Raw genomic sequence first — 26,777 nt, 5'->3', positions numbered from 1 at the left:
TTCTTTTAAGCACAAAGAATGTTTAACTTAATTTTTTTAAATACATCATAAAATATAAACATTACAAAGAGCTAAAACAGATTAATCTATAGCAGTGCTATCAACGGCCAAGGCAATTACAACAGTTTGTAAATCAAATCATAAAGCATACACATGAAAAGTCTTAAAAGAAAGCCAAAGTCTCAACCAATAGCAAATATACAAAACAAAAAGAAGCTTCCATACAATAGTTTGAAATTTTAACATATCTCTCACATTCCAATTTAAACATGCCAACTCCCTAGATTAAGCATTTTATTTAAACAACCATTCATATCACCCTTTGAATTCAAGCAGCAAAATATGAGCTCAAAGTAGTAAATAAATTTGAAGTTTAGTGGGAATAAAATGATAGTTTCACAGTGGCTCAAAAATGCAATATATTACCAGATGGCAAACTGAAGATAGCACAATTTATATAACAGATAGAGTAGGAAACAATGACTGAACTAAATATCTAGGGTTCTTATGCTGGCCCTAACACCAAATTATATGATGTTGGGCACAACACTCATCTCTAGGTCTTTTCCTGTTTCCTATATGAAGGGTAGTAAACTTTGGTCCACACTGGTTGGCTGTATGCTTTTGTCAACCCCTGCAAAAAGAATGTTTTTCACATTTTTTAAAGAATTATAAAAACAAAACAAGCAAAAAACAACAAAGAATAATATGGGACAGATACTACATTACCCACAAAGCCTAAAATATTTATTCTCTGGCCTTTTACAGGAAAGTTTGCTAATCCCAGGTCTATAAATGATATCTACATCAGATGTTTCAAATAATCTCCTCCAGGGCTAAGGCAAAATAGGCACACATGTTTTTTCGTTAGTTATTTGGGACAAGTTGGTTGATGTATCAAAAGAAAAATGAAACAAGTCTTACATGAAAAAAACGTATTTAGTAAATTTTTCTGACTAATTCTTTCAATAAAATAGTTATTGAAACAATACTTTGTATAGAGCTCTGTAAGATTTTCATGTTCAGTTACATCAAGGCTTATCATAAAACTCTCTAAAAACTGTTCTGTTTTGTTTTTATTTCACTACCATTGTTTAAATAAATAAATGTCAATAGTATTTTGGGGGAGGGTGCTGCAGAGAAATCTGGAGCTAAGGTAGAAGGAACTGACTTAGAACAAATACTATATTATCCATAATTGCTAAAGAAAAGTACTAAACTCTGTTATGGGAACTGGAGGCAAACATCATCATCAAGCTCTTCTGTTTCAAAGAGAGGCATTGCAGTGGACAAAGAAGAGCATTTACCTCAAATAAAAAGAGGGGATTGAGAATTCCTACTCAAATGACTTTTTGCCTACTCAAGGCCACTCTAATATCTTTTTTACCCCACAGGAAATATAATTTCATTACAATAATCACAAAATCACAATTTCTGTACAGGAGTACACTAATCAATGCATTGATATCTCACTTCATAAAGATCAGATAAACATACTACAGAACACACTGTAAAGAAAAATACTGTAAATTTTTCTGGCCTTGCAATGCACTTTTTAGTGCAAGTATTTAAGATACAGTAGTGTTCAATTCAGCAAACTACTACAGAATGTTATGCCACAGGCCACTTAATTCAAAGAGGGTCAGGACATACAGCTTGTAATAAAATGTCAGAGCATATATTTTTAAAAACACATGTAACTGATAAAACATATAGTGGTTTATTTAGATGGTTTTAAATGATTTCATTGTGGAATTCAGCATAACGGGAACAATCATCCAAGATCATCTTAACAGGAATAATATTACTAAGCAATGGCTTTTGCTTCAGGTAGGAATGCCTCCTAGTATTTTATCAGCTGTTGCTGTGTTTATACTAATAATTCTAAGATTTGATAATAACAGTTTTTAAATCTTTCACTCGTTTTTTCTCAAATCTTCCCACTTCTTTTCTAATCGTTTTAGAAATCTGTTTAAAACCTCTTTCTTCTTATTGTACCTTGGCCTCCCACTCTTATTTCACTTTTAGCTTGCTGTGTTTTTATCTGATTTGTTAGCAACTATCATTTTTGCTTCAGTTTCATACTTTTTGACCAAAGTAATTTGAGTCTTCCCATTTCTGCTAGCACTTCATTTCATGGTCAAACACAACTCTCACTGTAGCAATAAGACCAATGTAGTCGCCAAGTAGTTGTGAAAATATATAAAGTCAGCAAAAACTTATTCTTGATGTAACTGATATATCTTCTCCTCAACCTCAGCAAGCTAAGAGGAAGCTCTAGATAAAGCAGTATGATCTCAGAATTACCTATCAGGGCAGCACTTTCAGCAAAGGCTAAAGCCTTGACCGACCAAGGCTTTAACAGTGGCATGAAGTTTCCTAAGTTGATGATCCAGATTCTTAAAAATTGCTTCTGCTTTTCTTCAAACCAGCATCCAATTCATTCATCTTGAATGTCATTTTACTGACAGCGTTGGCAGCCCTGTTCATCATCCTCAATATTCCTGCTCCACTGAGAGCCTGTGTATTAGAATAGCCTTAAATCAAGATGTAGTAAATTTGGATTGAAGATAGAGTTCAAGAACTGCTCTCTGTTTTTCTATAACTTCAGTGGATGATGAATCTTCTTTACTCACTTTGACCTTGGTCATGCTTCCTGTACTCTTTTCTGGAGCTGGTGGTACAATGTAACTGACATATAAATAATTGCTTGCTTATTTTCTATGCAAGCCAAGAAAGTTACTGAATGTTCTTTTAATGGAAAATTCACTCTTATTGAACATTGCAAAGGGAAGCCTTTATGTTACCCTATATGCCATAAGCATTCATGCCATCACCAACTTTCTTTGGATCTGATACACCAATTTCTATATCAAAAATATCTTCATTTGCTTCTTCTTCAATCTCCTCCCTGGATCTATCAAAGATTACAGAAGCAAATAAACTCTTTTCATTCAATTCTGGGGGCAATGAGTGTAATTGGGGTGAGAGGGGTAATTGCAAGAAAAGGATCTAAAGACAGTATAGGTTCCCTTTCTGGACCATCTAAAGAAACATCTTCCATGGCTTTTGCAAAAAGATCTTTTCTGCTATCATCTACCGTATCTAGGAAAACTTCTGTGGATTCTGGACCACTGGAGTTTGTACTAATATATTCTGGCAGGAAGACTAGCTGGTTCTGCAGATGATGGACTCTTTAGACTTTCTATTAGGTCTTTTCAGACTTTTCAGCCTAGAAAGATGAAACTGAGAGGAAACTGTTGTTTTCCACGTATTGGTCTCTATCTCACGCTGGTTACTGCCAATCCAATCTTTCTTAAGATGTAGTGAAACAAGACCCTTTGGCAGTGTTTTGAGATGAAGGTATCATGACTCCTGAAGAGCAGAAAACAATTCACTTTCCTCAGTGTTCTCCCTAATTCTGCAGGCTTCTTTGACTTCAAATGGGTCTCTGGATGAAAGTCATCAACAAAATATTTTTTTTAAGCAATTCTGGGTCAACAGCAAAGCTTAAACCCAGTTATCTAAATATAATCTAACTTTTTCCACAATGAAAAGCCTCCCCCAAATCATTTTTAGTGGAACCACTTATGGATTCTTTAAGCTAGTTTCTTTATTCCTTAAAAAATTAAAGTTTAGATTACAAAATGGAATATATTTTCAATGGAGAAAAACTGGACAATATGGAGTAATGAAGAAAACAAGATCACCAACTCAAAAATAGCCACTGTTAATATTTTGACATATAGCTTTCCAGATTAGGGAGTATATATAGGTAAAGGTGTCTTTCTTAAAATTGGAATTATTTTATAAATTTTATTTACTTAAGATATTGTTCTTACCAAAATAAAGTGTCAATGGTTGACAGATTTCAAAGAGTTGAGAGGTTATTCTTATGCATTATACAGACATCACCTTTTTAGTTAAGGTATATTGGAGAGGCTGGAGGGAAGTGCCTAAAAACATAGAGCTGTGTTCCAGTAGCCATGTTTCTTCAAGATGATAGTATAATGATATAGCTTTCACAATGTGACTATGTGACTGTGAAAACCTTATGTTTGGTGCTCCTTTTATCTAAGGTATGGACAGATGAGTAAAACATATGGATTAAAAATAAATAATATGGAGAACAAAAGTTAAAATAAATTTAACTTTAATGAAATGCTAGTGATCAATGAAAGGGAGTGGTGAGGGCTATAGAAAAAAACAGAGGAAATATAGGCTAAAATATATTGAGTAGATGGAAATATTAGCAGTCAATGTGAGGGAGGGGTAAGGGGTATGGTATGTAAGAATTTTTTCTTTTTTCTTTTTATTTCTTTTTCTGAATTGATACAAATGTTCTAAGAAATGATCATGGTGATGAATATACAACTGTGTGATGATATTGTGAGTTATTGATTATATACCAAGAATGGAATGATCATATGGTAAGAATATTCATGTTTGTATGTTGTTATGCTTAAAAATTTTTTTTTTTTATAAATAAAAAATATATATTGTCTTACGTTTCACATTTACTAGGGGATTTTGAAGGGGAGAGAAAATATATAGCAGCAAGCGAAACTAATTCCAAATTCATCTGAGGCCATTTCTTTCTTCTTCCTTTTGTCCAACAAATATTGCTGTTTAATCAGCTGTGAAAATAGAATCAAATGTGTGACATCTGGTGATTTTTGTTAATGCAGTCTAGTGCTGAGTGTGACATTTTGTCACCTGTCTGTGATCTGCTATTTTTAAATTGTTCTTGTCAGCTAGCTATCTTTACGTATAGTGTAAAATATAAGGTTGTGAAAACTGGAAGGCATACTTGGTTTTACTGAGTTAAATGATGCTATGGAAATGTGAAACTGTGTCCCATTTTCCCCACTGCGCAGGGTCTGGTAAATGGGGACGAGAGGAAATGGACAGAGAGGATTAAGAATAGGGTTACATTTGGTTATCTAAACTGTAAAAATCACATCTCATAAGCTCAATTAATGTTTATATTTAAAAGACTAATTACAAATAACTATGTCTACTGTTATTCAAAGTTTCAGAGCCCAAATAATCCTATGCTTTAATATTATCCAAAATAAAAATTGGAATTTTTAAAATAAAATATGTTATAAATAGGGAACAACTGTTGCAGTTTCTTCTAATCACCTACTTCTGTGCTCCAAAAGGCTAAGTACTTCAGAGTGCTTCACATAACAGACTGTGAGTGCTGTATTCTAGAAAAGGTGTATCCTACTGGATTCTACTTCCCACAAACTTTCTCTATAAAGTTAGAGATAGATTTCTTAGATGCAGAAGTTGTAATAAATATTATAGGTGAGGATACTGTAAAAAATGTTTAATCCCTCTTAAGGAAAAATGATAAAATGTTGGTACTATAATATTCTAATATATTCCAAATTACCAAGAAGCAAAAACTGTGGGCTAAGAGCTCCAGTCAAGTCTATTCTTCTGTTGTAAATAGGAAGACTGCATGTGATGAGGGAAAGGTAACAACTCCTTTCTGTTTTTTTACCAAGATGCCCAATATATTGTGCTTCCTCAGCCAGAGGAAAGGATCATGCTTTGTGACATCATCTACTCTACTCAGTGCATTTTGGTTGGTATTTCTTTACTATTCTCCTCTCCTCTCTCATCACTTTGCCCACTTTGAATACTAGAGAGTATGATTAATCAAACCTAATGATCCTTGGTTTTCACAAGGGTTTCCCAGGGGTTACATGAAGCCTTATCATAGTAGCAAATCAAGAGACAGCTGTAAGGAACGTAGGGCACAAACTTTTTTCCTTATCTCTCAGCCTACTTTCCCTATGCCACAAATCCTCCTACTAACCAGTTATGAGGAAAGTTGGACTTCCCATCAATTCACTAGAAATGAATGCAGAGAACAATTAATCCCTCCGATCCAGGTTTCACTCCTACCTCTGGCAAATCAATAAGGAATTGGAACAGGAATAATTTTCATTAGTTCATCACCCTTCTCAAAATCTTCCTTACCATCTCTTGGAGGTATTCTCTCCAACAAAAGGAAGAGTTACACAAATACAGTCAGAGGAAACAGGTAATTATTATATGTTATTCTGTTACAGTCAAGCACTGTAGTTTTAAATCTTCAAGCCAAAAAAAATTAGCCCAATTTTTATTTAAATAAGAGTTCTGTGATCTAATTAATACTGCAAGAGATAGTCTTCAGTGTGTTATAAAGAAAGCTCAGTTTGACTTTTCCTCCACATTACAGATATTCTTATCATGAAGAGATAGGGAACCTTTTAAAATTTCTTACAAATATCTTCAAGGCTAACCTAGAATTAAGTGTGAATAAGGTTGAAAACTGTTAAAGCTTATCTACTCAAAGAGAAGTCTCAGTGCTTCCTGAACTTTCCATTGCTGTCATCTCTCCCACTTTTTTTATTCACTGTATCAAGAGAATAACTGAGTAAAGAGATTTTTTATTGAATACATTTCTAAGAAGAAAAATCACTGTGAGCTTATTTTTACCATGCTCACTTTAAGTACATCATGAAGTCCTTTATTCTATATCAAGATGAAATACTATATTATTATATTTTCTTCACTTCATTCAGATATGAATTATTGGAAAACCAACATAATTTAATAGGATTATGTTCCTTTCTCCTTTAGGTGGTTCCAAAAATGAAAAAAAAAATTATCCTTCAATAATAAACACTTATCTGTGATAAATACAGAAGTTTGATAACTTGCATTTTAAAGCTTTCAAGATTTAGCTGCAATCTAGTTGGAAGGAAATAATTGTTGCATGGAAACAAAGGTGTAGTTGGCTAACTAGGCCAGACAATGACAAACCACTATCAACTCCAACAAAAAATAGCAGCTAGTGCCAGGGACTTTATTAGAAATTCACAATTACGCTATATGAAATAGGTGCTTTATTTTAATGATGAGGATGCTGAAGCTCTGAAGACATTATCTAATATATCTAGATGACAAACGAGATACAGAGCCATTTGATTTCAAATCAAATCCAGGTTTGAATGACTGCAAAGTCAGAAAGGCTGAGTTGACATTTTATGTCCTATATAGAGAATATAAGGATGTTAACAAAAATAATACCCTTTGTTATCTCTAAGTAATGGGTCTCAGGTGATTACTCTTATTTTCCTTTGTGTCCTTTTAAATGCAATTTGAATTTCTTACAATGAGCAAGAATATATTTTTTCCAAAGAAAAAAAGAAAATTGAGCTCTAGAGAAAAACACCAGAACAAGCAAACATATAAAAAAACAATTAGATTTTAACTTGAGTTTTGAGACTCTCAAAATAGTGTTCCTAAGTTCATATGGGAGAAGAGGATACTAAAGGTTAATTTTCAGTCCTAAAAAGGAATGAAATTCTGATATATGCCACTATGTGATGAACCTTGGAGACATTATAGTGAATCAAATAACTCTGACACATAAGGACAGATACTGCATGATTCCACTTATTTTAAATAGCTAGACTACACAAATTCATAAAAACAGTGAGTAGAGTACAGGTTAGCGGGGTGGGGGCACGGGGTAGAAGAACAGGAAGTTAGAGCACAATAGGCGCAGGTTTCCTGCTCAATATGATGGGAACGTTCTGGTAATGGATGGTGGTGAGGGTAGCACATCATGAACAAAATTGGCCCACTGAATGATATGCTGGTAATGGTTGAGATGGGAAGATTAGTTGTGGATATTATTTTCCACAATTACAAGAAAAGAGAGGGACATTAATGACACAATGACAGTTAAATGCAATACACGATCCTGAATTGGATCTAATAACGGAGGAGAAAATGCCCAAAAAGATTTATTGGGCCATAAAAAAAAAATTGCAGTTACAACCTGTCTTCTAATTCATTTAAATAACCCAACCACATGAAGTCCAGAATGGGAATGAGGGCTTCTAATTCTGTGTAGCCTAACATACTACCTGGACACATCTAGAGTACATTGGTCAGATAATTAAAAAGTATTGGCAAAGTCCCTTGAGGGACTAGAGAAAAAATACGGAACCATTAAACTCTACCACTGGGGAAACCCTAACACTGTCTCAAACATTGGGGATCCCAGTGAATAGGCCAAGCCCTTGATCTGGGGGCTCTTATGAAGCTTATTTCTGTGGCAGAGAAGCTAGGCCTACCTATAGTTATGCCTAAGACTTACCTCCAGAAAACCTCTTTTGTTGCACAGATGGGGCTTCTCTCTCTCTAAGCTCAACTCTGCAAGGAAAATCATTACCCACACCCACTCCTCCTTGTGAGACCTGACATCTAGGGGTTAAAGGCCCCTGGCAACATGGAACCTGACTCCAAGGGATGAACCTGGCCTTGGCCCTGGTCCCACGGGATCCATAACGACTTCCTGACCAAAAGGGGGAAAAGAAATAAAACAAAATAAAGTACCAGTGGTTAAGAGAATTCAAATAGAGTCAAGAGACTAATTCTGCAGGCTATTCTTACACAAGCTTCAGCAAAGCATTGCTAATTATCACAGTCTTCAAAATCCAAACCAACATCATTCCTGTTAACCCTAAAGAACACCTAGGGTTCTATCTGAGATTCAATAAAAGCTTCATACACTAAGATTACTTTTCAGAAACCTACAACCTCCACATGGTTCCTAAGCCAGGTATGTCCTGAAACCCAGAGGAGACAGCCTCTCCAGAACATCAACTAGTTCTACCTCCCTGTCCCATATTGGTGGCAACCCTTTCCAACATGAAAAAGTTAGAGTAGGCATAGCCCAAATACCCCTAAAGACTAGGAGAAGGATCAAAGGAGAAGGAGGAGTTATAACAGGGAAGATAGAATTTAACAAATGAGTATGACTGCTGAATCATTATATTGATATTTCTTTTAGTCTCTAGTGTCTCGGAGCAGTTAGAAGGAAAAACCTGAAATCGTAGAACTGCAACACATACCAAACTCTGAAATCTGCTCTATAACTACTTACTTAGAAATTTATTGCTTTATGTATATATGTAATATTCCACAATAAAAATTGTTTTAAAAAATTGGAGTATACACTTTAAATTTTATATCAATGTCAAATTTCATGAACTTGATAAATGTATTTAAAATGGCTCATTTGGGGGCAATGTGATGGTGGCTCAGTGGCAGAATTCTCACCTGCCATGCCAGAGACCTGGGTTTGATTCCTGGTCCCTGCCCATGCAAAAAAAAAAAAAAAAAAAAAAAAAAAGTTTCATTTGGGCTATACCCATTCTAACTTTTTCATGTTGGAAAGGGTTGTTAAGTGAATATCCTTGTTCTTAGGAAATAAACATACAAAAGTGTTAAGTGATCACCCAGTATGATGTACACAACCTAATCGCAAATGTTTAGAAAACAGACAAATGAACAAAGAGATGGATGGATAAATAGATAGGATAGACAAGTAGAGAATGATACGACAAATGTGGCAACACACTGAAAGTTGGTGGATCTGAGTATCTGGCTAGAGGTATGTTGATGTTCTCTGTTTGAGTTTTGTATTTTTTTGTGTGATTGTTCTGTAATTCTGAAATTATTTTAAAATAAAAAGTAAAACAAACAAAACAAAACTTTAAAAATCTGAAAGTAGGAGGAAAAACAGGATAGAACTGAAGGAAGTGCTTTTGGACAGACTTATACAAAAGCTACAGGGTAGATCCCTAGCCCACCATCCTTCTCTGAAACTCAATCCACCTAGATATTGACCTCTTTTGACCCAGAGACTCTGAATTTATCTTAAGGAAAAACAATGTGCAAATACTCATTCATGGCAGCATTACCTATAATGGGGAAAAAAACATGAAATAACCTGAGTCCAAAATTAAGGCCTATCATAAAATGCATGCTAAAAAAGACTAGGTAGAAACACGTATCCTGTTTCTTATATGGGACATAGAAAAATAAAGGGCCATTGCAACATTATTTCTATTTTTTAGTTACCTTTTTATACTTATAATTTTCTCCGCCTTTTAAAGCAAAAACTTACTTAAAATACATGTATGTTAACGCAATGATAGAAATTATAAGGAACAAACAGATGGTGACATAAACCAGATCTAACACTCTTAACCAAAAATAGGACACAGGAAATTCAAACACTCTAACTAGAAGACAATGGCATGGTGATGGAACTGACCACAGGTAAGTAGTTCACTCATAGGAAATCATAGCAGTAGTATTATGAACTGAGAAGTTGTATCATCTTGAGGCTGTAAAAGGTCAGGTTAAGTGCCTTCAAAATTCTGAGGAGATAACTGAAACTATAGCACTGCAAGCTTTTATGGATGAAACCTCATATATGCAAGTGTAGTAAAGAAATCTATGCAGAGGTACTTGGACATGCAAAAAAAAAAAAACCATCATAAATGGAATTTAAAAAAAGCCACCATAAATGAGGAATCTTCCTTACATTGTGCCACTGCTACTTTCACCGGGGCACAATAGCTCCTGTTTTAAAAATATTCACAAAATTCTGGATAATTATTTTACAGACTATAATCCAAGATCCTTTTATAATCTTTTGCTGCTAGAAGGAAAGAGTGAAAGGCCACAATAACAAAAAGGTATACAAACAAAACAGGGGCTGAATATTTCAGAACAATTAGGAGAGGCTTATAATTATTTGTGGTAGAGAAAGAAGACAAATACAAGGCTTAGAAGAGACTGAAAACAAAATATTCTGTGAATACTGTTGGGTCTTTAACACCATTTTCAATTTATAGTGAAATATGCTAAAAATTACCATGTACCTAATATTTTAACTGAAGAAAGATGTGATAACAGTGATGAAATATAACAACAAATAAATGAGAAAAAAAATTTTTTTTTTTTTTACTTATGAAGGCTTTAACATATGTTTCCAAAAATCTTTTATTTCTTCAATATCCTGTTTCTACTTTTCCTTCACTGGAAATTGAGGAAAGCAGGAGAAAATCATGAATGCAAAAAGAAATTGATGAAATGGATTTCTGAGGTAACTCAAAGAAGTAAATGTTAGGTGTGAATAGTGATTCACATCCTATACATGGGCCTGAACAGAACCAGAGAGGACCAAATTCCTCACAAGTCCAGAGAACATAGGGGTTGTGCTGATCTGAAACTGTTATATACCCCAGAAAAGCCATGTTCTTTTAATCCTAATTCAATCTTGTGGAGCAGACCTACTGTTTGGGTGGGACCCTTTGATTAGATTATTCCCATGCAGATGTGACTCCACCCATTCAAGGTGGGTCTTAATTTACTGGTGCTCAGGGAGAAAGCGAGTCAGAGCCCCTACAGCCACCTAGACACAGACATTCGGAGATGCTTGGAGAGCCAGCAAAGAAAGCCATTGGAATCAGAAAGCAACGCAACCTGGGAGCAAAGGAGCAGGAGATGCCAGCCACATGCCTTCCCAGCTGACAAAGAAACCCCAGACCATGATTGGCCTTTCTCAAATGAAGGTTTCCTCTTGTTGATGCCTTAATTTGGACATTTTCAGGGTCTTTAAATTTTAACTTGCAACTTAATAGATCCCCTTTATTACAGGAGTCCATAAAAAATGGGCATACCTATGGTTAACTCTTCACAGCTTTCAGATATTTAGACCCTAAACCCCAAGTTGAGTGGATATTTCCACAGATAATTTCCATTACAATATTGTAAAATACCACAAGGGCCCTAAAATGTTCTCAATTCAGCTTTATTCTGACTTTACAAGAACTCTAAAAATAGGAAGTTCTAATACTGCAGACTTTGTGACTTTCTGCCTTATATTTAATCCAAAATATTTAAATGCTTTAAAACATTTTCTTGCACTTTTGATTCAGGGAATGCAGAGGGTTGCTGGCTGCTCTTAGTTTATAGGCATACTTCCTATTACCAGGAGAGTGATAATATCTTATACACTAGAACCCTTTTGAATGGTGTTCTCTGAAATGGTCTTTAGAGATTGATTTACTAAATCTCATACATCCTTGCAGTATACCTGGACTACTAAATGCATAAAGCTCATAAAATCTGACTTTCAGTCTCATGCTGTAACCATGACCTCAGCTACCCAACACATGCTTCTGTCAGATAAACATTATCAATTAAAGCAATCAATCTGCATTATCTGAGGTAGCTGAAACCAGGTTTTAAAAAAAAAACTTCAAATACATTCCACAATGCTTTACAGAAACAAACAAAAACAAAGGCAAACAAAAAATCAATTATTAAAAAGCTAATTTTTGTTTAAAACACCAAGCAAGGAATGGACATATGAATATTCCTAACCTGCAAAATGATTCCTCCACATTATATCAGCGAAACTCATTGGTGGGCCACTGGGAGGGTAGTGTTTACCTTTCAGAGGCTCATGATCAGTCCTTATCATATCCATTAAGGAATTCTCCAACGAGTGCAAGTTAAAAGTATCATAGGGCCTACTCCGGTCCTAAAAATAAAAACAGAAGAAGATGGTACATAAATTTACTTAAATTAACACCATATTATTTGCTGCTGCTTCTGCTACAGATTGATGACATGAATTAGTTATGATAGCACTAGTAACAGTCATTCTTTTCATTAAGAATAATAACTTGGCAACAAAAGTTTAATATGTTTCCATATTTCTATAATGAAATAAAATTGCAGTTTTCCTAAATGCCCAACTACTTCATACTGACTTTTTCTCAAATGAATTAAAAAACTAAATTAAAAAGGAAAAGAGACAAGTGAATTGGCTCTGTCCTCCACCCTCTACCCCCTAGTTCCACTGAGTACACATGAATAGATTTTTTTCCCAGGGGAAGACCATGATTAAGGACTCTGTGTCTACAAAACAGAACAACTTTCCTAAAAAGTTATTTAACTGAAATGGTAATTTCATTTTATTGGGTATCTTTAATATTTATGACTGATAAATTTCATACTTTAGATATACTTTTTCAAAATAAAAATAGGTTAAAGTTACTAAAATTCCTTTTGAAAAGAATTCATATGAAAAATACTTTAACCCAAGGTAGTATTTTCTTAATATTAGGTTCAAATACACTTTGAATATGGAGAGCTAAGGCAAACTAAGTGGAGAAAAAAAAATCATTCCACCATATTTCATGAAGTTTGTGGGCAACCTTAACCTAAAAGCTACTCTCACTACTCTGAGCTAAAGGGAAATATAGCTGGTGGCCTAAGTTAATACTACAGAACAGATATAGTTTGCTTTTAAGAAAAACAATCAAGACAAACCAAAACAGATCAACCAAATCAAATACAATGATGAGAGATTATTTTAAGGGCCCTGAACAGTTTATCCTGCCTTGCAAATGATCATTTATCTTTCCTATGGACTAAAGAGTAACTGAATGACTGTCTAGATGAAAAAAAAAATACAACAGGCATAAAGTCTCACCTACAATGACCATTTTCTAGGTTAAGTCTAAATGTCTTGGGAAGCTATTTTCTTCTGGTTACTGGAAAGCTTGGCTTTGTATCCATCCAGGTAGGCAGAAAGTGGAAAGAGGAAGGTGACATTTTCTCAGCTCTGAATATAGAGGAGGAACTCAGAGGGTCATTGAATCAATGAATGCAGTAGGTATACATGCAGGTCCTAAGAAGAGTTCTGAACTGGGAACTAGGAGATAAGAGTGCTAGAGTAACTGCTAGAGTGACCACAATGTTCATCAGCCAGGAGCCTTTGCATACCTCACAACTGACCTCTCCAGTGTGGGCCTGAAACTCTTCTCTCCATAAAAGTGAGGAGGTTGAACTATATGATTTCTATATCCCTTACAGGTTAAAAAAAAAAAAACACAACAAAGAAAACATTTCAGAGATGAGAAAGTAATAGGGAGAGGGTGGAAATGTTTTCAAATGCCAAAGATGGAATTTTCCTTTTTATAAACCTTTAATGTACAAATTGAGGGCCAACTCCCTTACTCATTCCTGGTAATTCAGAGATGAATACAGCTTCTGCAAAAGACTAGTACTAGTAGAGGGAAACAATCAATTAAAATAAGGGCTTGACAAGTGTTTTGTCAGAGGCATGTGTACAGTACAAAGGAAACTAAATCACATCTATTCCATGAAGAACATGTGTGCACATTATAATTATTTTCACTTTTAAATCACACGCTGTAGAGTCATAGGTTTGAATCTGTATCTGCCATTTGACTACCTATGAAGCTAGTTTTCATTATTCTCAAAATCCCCAGTATACTCAAAGGTAAAATGAGGATCTTAACTGTAATAATTAGGCTGAGATTAGTTAGGTATTTACTTTATTCACATTATGTTTGCAAAGAGCAAGTACTCTTAGTTTGCTGCCCCCTTTCTACATCCACCCCATTTTTTTTCTTTTTAACATTCATCAGTTAACTTTCTTTCCTACCTAAGGGAAAAAGATGTAGAATATTTTCTTTGGTTCCCCACTTCAGGCTTTATTTAATTCAAGGAAGTCTTTTCTTTATTAGCTCTTCCTGCAGATCATTTGCTTTGTTTTGGGTTCAAGTTATCAATGAAAATTCCAATTACTTGAGGAGTAAAGTTGAATTTCCAGGAATGTGGTCTTATCTGTTCCCATGAATGGTATCACATTCTTTACCCAAAGAAAAAGCTAGAGGTAGAGCTAGAGTATGTTGATGAGGAGGCAAAATGACAACCTATTTCTTAAACTGACAATCCCAGAATGCATGTCAAGGAGTCTTCTGTAATATTCATGTTTCTAGAAAATAAGATGAAAGAACTATAAGAAATGGTTACTTAAAGGCATTAAATAATCTGCCCAGCCGGGATAATTTGTGCCAATTCTTGAAATAATCCTTCAAGGTAACTGTGCTGGTTTGAAATGATGTATGGACCCTAGAAAAGTCATGTTTTAACCCTAATCCCATTTTGTAAAGACAGCTGCTTCTTCTAATCCCTATTCAGTGTTGTATGTTTGAAAATGTAATCAGATCATCTCTCTGGAGATGTGATGTAATCGAGAGTGGTTGTTAAACTGGATTAGGTGACCACATGTCTCCACCCATTTGGGTGGGTCTTGAGAAGTTTCTGAAGTCCTATAAAAGAAGAAACATTTTGGAGAATGGGAAATTCGGAGAGAGCAGAGGATGCTGCAGCACTACAAAGCAAAGAGTCCACTAGCCAGCAACCTTTGGAGATGAAGAAGGAAAAGACCTCCTGGGACACTTCATGAAACCAGAAGCCAGGAGAGAAAGGTAGCAGATGAAGCCATGTTCACCATGTGCCCTTCCAGTCAAGAGAGAAGCCCTGACTGTGTTTACCATGTGCCTTCTCACATGAGAGAGAAACCCTGAACTTCATTGGCCTTCCTGAATCAAGGTTTCTTTCCCTGGATGCCTTTGATTGGACATTTCTATAGACTTGTTGTAATTGGGTCATTTTCTCAGCCTTAGAACTGTAAACTTGTAACTTACTAAACTCCCCTTTTTAAGAGCCATTCTTTTTCTGGTATGCTACATTCCAGCAGCTAGCAAACTATAACAGGAACATACCCATTTTATACATAAGATGAGGTTCAGAGAAGATTCAAACCCAGATCTGACCTCAAAGTCAATACAATAACTAAAGGAGTATAAAAATCTGTCCAAAACCTTCCTGGCAAAGTGGGACAGAAATCCTAGAATTAGCTGAGACTCAGCATCAAGGGATTGAGAAAAACCCTAGAATGAGCTGAAACTCAGCATCAAGGGATTGAGAAAACCTTCTCAACCAAAAGGAGAAAGAGTGAAATGAGACAAAGTGTCAATGACTGAGAGATTTCAAACAGAGTTGAGAGGTTATCCTGGAGGTTATTCTTATGCATTAAATAGATATTACGGGAGAAGAGGGGCCAGCGGAGCGCGCAGCGCCCAGGCCCCCGCGCTCACCGGGCCCGCGCCCCCGAATCCCCGCGTCCCCGCGTAGCCTCTGCTCCGACGCTGCCGGCGCCGCACAACTTGGCGATTTGGTTCTAGGTTCCCTGTAAGGCCGTTTTCTTTTCCCGTTCGCTCGTCAACCAGGCAAAGGGACTTGCTGTTGGCGCTTCGGCCTCCTGTTCATTGAGAAAAAGAGGAAATACTCCGCGTGCGCTCCCAGAAGAGGAGAGTCGCCTTCGCCACGATCCCCGGAGTGTTCATCGGCTGGTGACTTGGCTCCGGATTTTCTTTTCCTTTTTTCTCCCCTGTTGATCTGAAGTTGGACTGAAGCAGTTTGGAAAGAAGGGGTGGTAAAAAGTTTGCATCCCCGGCTGGATTTATTTGCACATTGCAGGAAGAAGAGAATCCAAGGGACAGGGGTTGGTGCAAAGCCGCGATCACGTTTCCTCAGGAGTTCAGATGTGTTCTAAGCCTGCTGGAGTGACCACACTTCCAAGACCTGATGGAGGCCAGAGCTCAGAGTGGCGGGTCACAGCCCTTGCTGCAGACACCCTGTGACGGTGGCAGGCAGCGTGGGGAGCCCGATCCCAGAAGTGCTCTCACCCAGCAAGTGCACGTGTTGTCTCTGGATCAGATCAGAGCCATCCGAAACACCAATGAGTACACAGAGGGGCCCACCGTGGTCCCGAGACCTGGGCTCAAGCCTGCTCCTCGTCCCTCCTTGCAGCACAAACATGAGAGGCTCCACGGGTTGCCTGAGCACCGCCAGCCTCCCAGGCTCCAGCACTCCCAGGTCCATTCTTCCATGCGAGCCCCTCTGTCCAGGTCCATCAGCACAGTCAGCTCAGGGTCACGGAGCAGTACTAGGACAAGTACCAGCAGCAGTTCCTCTGAACAGAGACTGTTAGGATCATCCTTCTCCTCGGTGCCAGTTGCTGATGGGATAATCCGGGTGCAGCCCAAATCTGAGCTCAAGCCAGGTGAGCTTAAGCCGCTGAGCAAAGAAGATTTGGGCCTGCACGCCTACAGGTGTGAGGACTGCGGCAAGTGCAAGTGTAAGGGGTGCACCTATCCGAGGCCTCTGCCGTCAGACTGGATTTGCGACAAGCAGTGCCTTTGCTCAGCCCAGAACGTGATTGACTATGGGACTTGTGTGTGTTGTGTGAAAGGTCTCTTCTATCACTGTTCTAATGATGATGAGGACAACTGTGCTGACAACCCTTGCTCTTGCAGCCAGTCTCACTGTTGTACACGATGGTCAGCCATGGGTGTCATGTCCCTCTTTTTGCCTTGTTTATGGTGTTATCTTCCAGCCAAGGGTTGCCTTAAATTGTGTCAGGGGTGTTATGACCGGGTTAACAGGCCTGGATGCCGTTGTAAAAACTCAAACACAGTTTGCTGCAAAGTTCCCACTGTCCCACCTAGGAACTTTGAAAAACCAACATAGCATCATTAATCAGGAGTATTACAGTAATAAAGGAGTGTTCCTTTTTTTTTTTTTTAACATGTATGCAACCAACTAAACAGTTATAATCTCGGCACTGTTAATAGAGGGTTGGGATATTCTTTGCTGCTTGCAGTGAGATGCTTGTCTGTGTGCCATTTTAACTGATATGCTTGTTAGAACTATGGAGCTGAAAACATGGGATCCAGAACTTGGTGACCCACACACTGCATAAGCTAAAACAACTCAGACACTCCTAGGCAGTTTTTGTTTGTGAATAGTACTTGCAAAATTTGTAAATTAGCAATTGACTTTTTTCCCATTGTTTTCTCCAGAGATAATGTGCTATATTTTTGTATATATAATAATATTTGCAACTGTGAAAAACAAGTTGTGCCATACTACATGGCACAGTCACAAAATATTATACTAATATGTTGTACATTTGAAAGAATGTGAATCAATCAGTATGTTTTTAGATTGTATTTTGCCTTACAGAAAGCCTTTATTGTAAGACTCTGATTTCCCTTTGGACTTCATATATAGTACAGTTACAGTAAAATTCAACCTTTATTTTCTAATTTTTTCAACATATTGTTTAGTGTAAAGAATATTTATTTGAAGTTTTATTATTTTATAAAAGAGAATATTTATTTTAAGAGGCATCTTACAAATTTTGCCCCTTTTATGAGGATGCAATAGTTGCTGCAAATGAGGGGTTACAGATGCATATGTTCAATATAAAATAGAAAATATATTAACGTTTGAAATTAATCCAAGCTGTTTTGTCTTATTTACCTTGCTTCTTCAAGTGAAAAAATCACATATTTTAAGATAAAAGCAGGCTAGAATTTTAATGATAGAAATTTTGTTCATTTTTAAGATTTTGTTTATCTTATGATTGCTAAAGTAAACTGGATATGTGTTGGTTTTCCGAGATAATTCTAGCAATTGAAAGAAATAACATTTGACTTACCTATATTAATCATATAAGAGCTTATTTTAATGTGATTTTTTTCTATATAATGTTCATGTTCTTACCCTTGTTTTTACAAATTTGCTGACTTGCCTTTTGTTTTGCAGGTTAAAAAAAAAACAACAACCTTGTACTGATATATTCAGGGCCCTACTGTAAGAACATTAACAGTTAGACTTTTTCTTTATATACAGTATTATATAATTAAGAATGAATGGCATGAGATAATTCATGACCAGAGAAAAACAAGTTTTTTTCAACAAATATTTATGGAATGTCCTCTGTATATCAGATATTGATTATATGCAAATTGATTCTTGTAAAAAAAATAAATAAATAAATAGATATCACCTTGTTATCCAAGATGTAATGGAGAGGTTGGAGGGAACTGCCTGAAAATGTAGAGCTGTGTTCCAGTTGCCATGTTTCTTGAGGATGATTGACTAATGATACAGCTTTCACAATGTGACTGTGTGATTGTGAAAACCTTGTGTCTGATGCTCCTTTTATCTACCTTGTCAACAGACGAGTAGAACATATGGAATAAAAATAAATAATAAGGGAACAAATGTTAAAATAAATTTAGTTCGAAATGCTAGTGATCAATGAAAGCAAGGGGTAAGGGGTATGGTAGGTATAATCTTTTTTTTTTCTGTTTCGTTTTATTTCTTTTTCTATGGTCTTTTTATTTCTTTTTCTGAATTGATGCAAATGTTCTAAGAAACAATGAACATGCAACTAAGTGATGATATTGTGAATTACTGATTATATACGTTAATGTTTTATTTCGTTCGTTAAATTTTTTTAATTAATAAAGAAATTTAAAAAAAAAATCTGTCCAAAGAAGTTGATCCAATCCATATGGGATACTACATGAAAGCTTAGTATTGCTTCTAACTATTGATGGAATTACCTTTTTGGAAAGGTGGTAGTGAGTTCCTGTTACAAGAGAATATCAGAGATTAGATAACTACCTGTCAGAAAAACTGGAAGTGCTGTTGGGAGGGAGAATTCAGGTATGTAAATTAAAGTGGTTCCCACACCTGCTGGATAGTCAAAATCACATGTAGAACTGATTAAAATGCAGGTACCTGGGCTCCAGCCCAAATCCACTAAACATAATTTTTAGCTAGATTTGAGAGCCATTAGAGCATCGAGCTTTTACACCTGTGAATCTGTTCAGTAAATGAGAAAGGGGATGAGGAGGATAACAGCAGGAAACAAACAAGCCTGTCCATGTTGCCAAGGGTCAGTTTTGCAGTTTCTGATTGATTGTGGGTTAGAAAGCCAACTGGTGGCCTGGTTTTTGTTTTTTTTCTTTTTTTTTTTTACATGGGCAAGCACTGGGAATCGAACCCGGGTCCTCTGGCATGGCAGGTGAGCATTCTTGCCTGTTGAGCTACCGTGGCCCACCCAGTGGCCTGGTTTTTAAAAGTATAAACTTTGAAATCAGACATCTGTTTTTCAAGTTCTGGCTCTGCCAATTACTGGCATGTGACTTTGAAGAAGTTTCTAAGGTTCGGGAAATCAGGAAAACTCGAATAAAAAAAGAGAGAGAAACCTAGAGGTTCATATATGCTAACCTGATAGAGTTCACTAATGCTTAACAGATTAAAGCATATGACATGTGAAAGGCATGACAGAATTTGCACAGGCTTCTTAAATGAGTAAACTTCAGTCCTCTGAGAGACTTATTTTCAGATTAAAAATTCTATCCATGCCTCATCAATTTATATTTGCCATGTACTATTAAACCTTTTTGTTATGCAAGTAGTAAAGATTGTGCTGATTAACCAGGAAACCTGCAAGAAACAAAACAAAAAGGACAGAAAAACAAAAATAGGCAGAGAAATTCATCGATGGAAATTATGCCTAGGTCACTATTCATAAGCTTTGTTCCCCCAATGTAGGGAAAATAAGGAAAACATCTTCCTGATATGTATTAGGAAATATTAGAACATTTGTAAGAATGCATCCTATTACTGACTCTTTTACTCAAAAGATAACCAATGACAGATGTTATCAGTTAGTCAAAGGCAGCCTACTCCCACTGCAAAATTCATTAACCCTGCTCTCTTTCTTCCTCCAGCTTGACTTAATATTAATAAATCTATCAAGTACATAATATGCACCTGGCACTATTCTAAGCAGTTACTCAGAGATAGTAACTTTTATCCTCATTTTATAAATTAAGTCTTGGAGAGAGTAACTGGCCGAAGGTTACAGGGCTAGTAAACGGCAGAGCCAGGGCTCAAACCTAATCTACCCTAATCTCACTGTGCTGAATCTCTGACTTCCACCTCCTCCCCACCCTTCAAGTCCTTCTCACAAACATCCAGTATAAACAAATCTTGACACTATCCTAGAGGGGATTCTTTGACTCCACATGCCGGACAAGGAAACCTGACCCTCACTTGCCCTTGGTCAACTCTTCTTGTTCAACTACAAACTGTTAACCACACATAGCAGCTTGACCTACCCTCCAGCACAGACTAGGGCCTGACTACCAAACCTATCCCATTCACCTGCTCTTTTCTAGGGAGAGGAATCCAGGGTTCTTTCCTTCCCTCTCTGGTTTATACCCAGACATTTTCTTCCCTTGAGATACAAAGTAGGAAGCCAACAGCACCTGGGAAAAAAACGGCTCTTGAATCAAATAAGAAAATTAATCATGGTTCTTTATGGGCAAGGCACTAAATTAAATGTTTTACAGCCATGCTCTCAATCACAGAGGAGACAACTGAGACTCACAAAGGTCATGACTCTCAAAGTCTCATAGGTGGTCAGAACTCAAGACTTAGAATGTAAGACTAGGTCTGAGACTTTCAAGTAATGTTCCAATGCTCAAGTAATGCTCCAATGCTTCCACACTGGTCAGGGGAAGTGTGCCTCATGAATAGTGAAGTGAAGGCTTGACTGGGACGAAAGACAGAGACAGAGTGAAATATTAGGGGCTAAGTGGGTAGACGTTTGAAAGGGCTAAGAGAGGGATAAAAAAATACAGAAAAAACAAGAGGAGGAACTCCTAAAGGAAGGTTTTTCTGTTTAACATGACTTCAACATATGGATGGATACAACATTTCAAAGTTAAACACATCCAACACAATAAGAGAGGACTAGATTATGGAGCTAAGCATTCCTGAATTTACACCCTACTGCTCTTGTTTTTCACTTACATAATTTGAAAATATTTCTGCTCCCTGTCTAAAGTATAAACACTAGATGAGGGTAATGAATATGCCTCATCTATTTTTAAATGGATATTTTATTACATAATTGATATATGAACCTATTATTTTCACACATACATACAAAAATTTACAATATTATAGAAAAAGCCTAAGTCTCCAAATCTCATCTCCAATCTGCCTTCTTACACCCTTTTCAAAATGATATACATGGCATGTATTCTTCCAGATTTTTAAAAACAGTTTTACATTATATATGTAATCATAGAAAATGTTTTATTTTTTCCCTAAACATCAATATGTGCATACATTCTGCAACTTGCTTTCTCTAACCAACACTGTGCTTCAGAGATAGGTTACTTTTAAATTACCTATGTTCTTGGCCCCCCCCTATATACATCCCTGCTACAAGTAAATGCATAGTATCTATGTTTAAAGAAGCAAGAAATCATCCCTGTGGACATTTTATAAAATGATTTCTGATTTTGAGATTTCTTTCTCATTCCCTCAAAATTTCTGTTCTGGACCTTTAACTCCATCTCTTTATTCTTGCTCTATTTTGGCACACTGGTTTCTTGACTCCTGGTTTCTGTGAAGTAACTACTATTAATGAAACACAGGGATCTATAAAAATTGCCAGCCCCAAATAAAAAACAAGAGACAGGAATACATCCAAACGCTCAAGATGAAGTAATTTTCAAGTAAAGAATCTGCTTAAGAATACTATAAAGCACAGATGGACATTTAATAATGAATTAGATGGGGGTGGCAGACAAGGCAATACAAAATTTCTATGTATCACAAAGTAGAAGTCTAAGAAAGCAACTACTGCTAATATTTGTCAGAACCTATCAAAAGCATGAGCTTCCTATATCAAATTGAACTTTACTAGTACCGAGCAGCTTAGCATACATTAACCCTAAGATTAAAACCTCTCCCAAATAAAAGGAAACCTATGTCACTAACCTTAGGGAAAGGAAGAAAAAAACTTTTCAAATGTGGATTTTCATCCCTTCTTCAGTAAATATCAAGTGCTTCAGTCAGGGTAAATTTTAGTCATCCCAAATGAAACTATTATATTTGTACACTTCTGGAAAACATGAGTATACTCTTCTGAAGTCACTAAATAGCAAACAAATGCTCCTTATGTCTAGCTTAAAGTCCATACAAAGTTTAAATCTGCTGTGAATTTTAATACTATTTTAAATTGTTAAACCAACTCTCCCAGGCAACAAATTCTCAAGAACCCTCATTACAATCCTAGAACAAGATTAGAGTTCACAAAGATAAATTACAATGAGTTTCCCATCTTTTTTATCTTGATGAATATTAATTACAATTTTTTTTAAATCAGATTTTATGTTTCCTTCAGTGGTATAACAGCAAAGTGAGCTAACTAAGGCTTTAGGGGCTAAAAAAACAAGATGGTTTCATCTGCTTTGACAGATGTTCAAAACTTAAATGAACATGTCTCAACATGAAGCATCAGGAATTTCATCTGGTCTCTTCCTGCTCTCCACCCTCCCCAATCTTCTTTCATAGCTCTTCTCACTTTTGCTACACAAATCAGATAAGAGGCCTGGTTTATCAGATATAGGTAGTCACAGCTCCCAGAATCACCTCTCTCACCTGAATGACCCTACACTTTGATGCTTTATCTAGCTACGTGAACGCTGGATGGGTCAAATGGACAAAATGTCCAAATGCTTGCTGCTGCTGCTGCGGACTGCTGGAAACACAGTTCATAGCTAAGAATGTATACACTTAAAAAAAGGAGTAACTTCCCAGGGATGAATCTGAGCCACCATGGGATCAACAATTCCATCTTGACCAAAAGGGGGAAAAGAAAAGTAACAGTGGTAGAGAGAATTCAGAGTTGAGAGACTACTCTGGAAGTTGCTCTTACACAAGTTTCAGTTAGACCTTGCTACCTATCATAACCTGCCAACACCCAACCAGGACCACTCCAGCCAATCCTAAAAAACACCTAGGGCAATATATAAGATTCAACAAGGGTTCCAAGCACCAAAGTAACTTTCCAGAAACCTACTACCTCCACATGGGTCCCTGGTCCAGATTAGTCCTGAAACCTAGCCCAGCCTCTCCAGAATTATCAGATAGTTCCATCTACCTACCCCATATTAGTGACAGACCCTTCCAATATCAAAAATTTAGAATGGCCATAGCCCAAACACCTCTAAAGAGAGGGATGGAAAGACCAAAGGTGATGGTGGATTATACAAAGAAGACAGGATTTAACAAATGAATATGAATGCTGAATCATTAAATTGATACCTCTTTTAGTCTTCCATATTTTAGAGCAGCTAGAACTAAAAACCTAAAATTGTAACCCATGTCAAACTTTGAAATATGATCCATAACTAGTTGTGGTGCTGTGCTTTAAAATTTATAGCTTTTTTGTATATGTTATTTTTCACAAAAAAAGAAGGAAAAAAGTTGATTGTGATGATAAAAAAAATATTTAAACTCTCTAGTCTTAATTCTGGAGACTTATTCTGGAGCTGCTAGAAGAAAAAATATGAGAGGATCATATCCCATGATATACTCTGGGATCTGTCCTGTAACTATTTGTTGAAAAGTGCTTTGAAATCTATTGCTTTTTTATTTCTTTGCTTTGTATATGTTATACTATACAATAAAAAAGTAAAAAAAAAAAAAGGCACTAGAAAAACACATGCTCACAATGACACTATTGGAAGGAAATATATCAGCAAGAATACTTGAAATGATGAAAATTAGGTAACTTTTTATAATTTTGCTCTATTTTTTATATAAGTATAATATGGTTCTAATGTTTTGTCAGAAAACAGTATTTTTTATCTGTATGATCGTGCATATGAAATACTTCCCTCACAAAACACTCATATTTGAGTAATACATGTTTGCTTTTGCAAAATCAAAGAAAGAAATTAAAACATAATGAAGAAATTACTGCTTTTTTGGATATATATTATATTTCACAATAAAAAGGATTAAAAAAACATAATGAAGATAAAGAGAAAAAACTTATTTTCTTTGCCATTTAAGATATCATAAATTCACCTTTCTTTTATCACCTACATTTTATATTGTTCTTATTTCTGTACTCAGTATTGACTGCCTCAGAATAGCCTGCTAAAATAAATATATGTTGGTATTGTTAAAAAATAAAAGGAGTGGGGTAAGGTATGTATAATCTTTTTTTTCTCTGTTATCGTTTTATTTCTTTTTCTGTTGTCTTTTTATTTCTTTTTCTAAATCGATGTAAATGTTCTAAGAAATGATGAATAAGCAACTATGTGATATTAAGAATTACTGATTATATATGTAGAATGGAATGATAAAAGCAAACAAACAAAAACTAGTATCAAGAAAAAAAATTAAAAAAATAAAAGGAGTAACGATACAGTTCAGTAGCATGCTAGTTAAAGGAAGAAATAAGCCAGACCTAGGAAGGATACAGAAGGGGAAAGAATCAACTTATCATGGTCAAGACAGTGAGCTTCAAGGAGCTACAAAAATTAAAGTTATCCCTTTCTCTGGTTATTGTGCATACGTGAACTCTGGAAGTGATTAGCTGGTATCACTCCAAATCACTGGGATGTTTAGCCAGTAGAAGAATATTATCCCAAACAGCTTATTAAGCATTGATTTCATAAACAGGCACAAAAGAAGTAATAACATAGGGTAGCTTGACCCTACAATACTTTCCAGCCATTATGTCAAGGTACATGTTACACCTCATGTTCTTTTCTTTTTACTGATGACAAGCATCAAAATCCTTTCACATAAAACTGCTTAATAATAACTTTATTTTTAAAATCCTTCTACAATACTGACCACTTTCAGATAAAGTTGGACACCACTTTCATATTCTAATATTCTGACTCCAGGTAATTGGCTCCAATTTAGTATACTATAATTTCTTATTTGCCCATTACTCCCACCAAAAACTCCAAAACAACAGAGATGTGCCTTATTTCCCTGTGGTCCCATCATCTAGCAGGGGGCCTGGCACATAAGCATTCAGTAAATGCTTGCTACATGTTTACATATGGTTTCATATTGTAAGACTTTCATTGTAAAACTAACAAAGAATCTACACATCTATTAAAATGGCAACTATTTAAAAAAAAAATTCTAAATGCTGACTAGGATGCAGAACAACTAGAACACTTGAGAATTGCTGGTGGGAATGCAAAATGGTACAGCCACTTTGGAAAAGCAGTTTCTTATAAAGTTAAACAGACACTTATCATAAGACCTAGCAACCTCACCCCTAAGAACTTACCCAAGATAAATAAAACACTTGCCCACACAAAAACCTATGTGCAAATTTTTACAACAATCTTATTTAAAACCTTTATTCATAATTTCCAAAAACTTAAAACAACCCAAATATTCACCAACTGGTGGATGGAAAAACAAATTGTGGTACATTCATATAATGGAATATTATTTAGCAATTAAAAGAAATGAAGGGGGTGCAAGGGTAGTTCAGTAGTAGAATTCTCACCCGCCATTTGGGAGACCCAGGTTTGATTCCCGACCCACGCACCCCCCTCTCCCACCAAAAAAAATTCAACAAATAGTGCTGCAATAACGGGACAGTCACATGGAAAAAGAATGAAATGTGACCCTCACCATACAGCATACAAAAAAATAAATGAAGTATTGATACATGCTGCAACATGAATGAACCTCAAAAACATTTGTTAAGTAAAAGAAGCCAGTCACACAGGACCACAAATTATATGATACCATTTATGTGAAATGGCCAGAACAGGAGAATCCTTAGAACCAGAAAGCAGACTGTTGGTTGCCTAGGGCTGGGAAACTGGGGGGAAATAAGGAATAATTGCTAATGAGTATGGTGGTTTCTTTTTCGGAGGGATGAAAACATCCTAGCATTAGAGAGTGGTAACTGATGCATAACTCCGTAAATATACTAAAAAATAGTGCATTGTACACTTTAAAAGGCTGAACTTTTTGTAGGATTTTTTTTTATTAATTAATGGAAAAAAAGAAATTAACCCAACATTTAGAAATCATACCATTCTACATATGCAATCAGTAATTCTTAACATCATCACATAGATGCATGATCATCGTTTCTTAGTACATTTGCATCGGTTTAGAAGAACTAGCAACACAACAGAAAAAGATATAGAATGTTAATATAGAGAAAAAAATAAAAGTAATAATAATAGTAAAAAAAAAACCAAAAAACCTATAGCTCAGATGCAGCTTCATTCAGTGTTTTAACATGATTACTTTACAATTAGGTATTATTGTGCTGTCCATTTCTGAGTTTTTGTATCTAGTCCTGTTGC

General features: G+C 35.9%; 2 protein-coding genes and 1 pseudogene across 16 annotated transcripts in view; 1 reads left to right on the top strand and 2 right to left on the bottom strand.

Moving 5' to 3' along the window:
- Positions 1-26,777, bottom strand: part of CPEB3 (cytoplasmic polyadenylation element binding protein 3) — a 304,384-nt gene that overhangs the window by 186,585 nt on the left and 91,022 nt on the right. For 9 of the 15 annotated variants that reach the window (XM_077125448.1, XM_077125449.1, XM_077125436.1 and 6 more), the window contains one exon: positions 12,253-12,412. In XM_077125448.1, coding sequence (XP_076981563.1) covers positions 12,253-12,412 — 160 coding nt within the window. The remainder of the gene's footprint in view (positions 1-12,252; positions 12,413-26,777) is intronic. The other 6 variants (XM_077125439.1, XM_077125442.1, XM_077125440.1 and 3 more) reach the window with 1 other exon arrangement.
- On the bottom strand, positions 15-12,011 carry LOC143654546 (sorting nexin-2 pseudogene; annotated as a pseudogene).
- LOC143653999 (protein sprouty homolog 2-like) lies at positions 15,916-17,335 on the top strand. Its single transcript, XM_077125450.1, has one exon. It carries the CDS (start codon positions 16,339-16,341, stop codon positions 17,281-17,283), a length of 945 nt encoding a protein of 314 aa, XP_076981565.1. The 5' UTR covers positions 15,916-16,338; the 3' UTR covers positions 17,284-17,335.

Source organism: Tamandua tetradactyla, chromosome 13 (assembly GCF_023851605.1).
Source record: "Tamandua tetradactyla isolate mTamTet1 chromosome 13, mTamTet1.pri, whole genome shotgun sequence".
NCBI classification, from domain to species: Eukaryota; Metazoa; Chordata; class Mammalia; order Pilosa; family Myrmecophagidae; genus Tamandua; species Tamandua tetradactyla.
The sequence above is the reverse complement of the archived record's forward strand: the minus strand, read 5'-3'. Positions and strand labels throughout refer to the sequence as shown.

Coding starts and splice junctions, on each gene's coding strand:
- LOC143653999 (XM_077125450.1), top strand. CDS start 16,339: ATGGAGGCCAGAGCTCAGAGTGGCGGGTCACAGCCCTTGCTGCAGACA.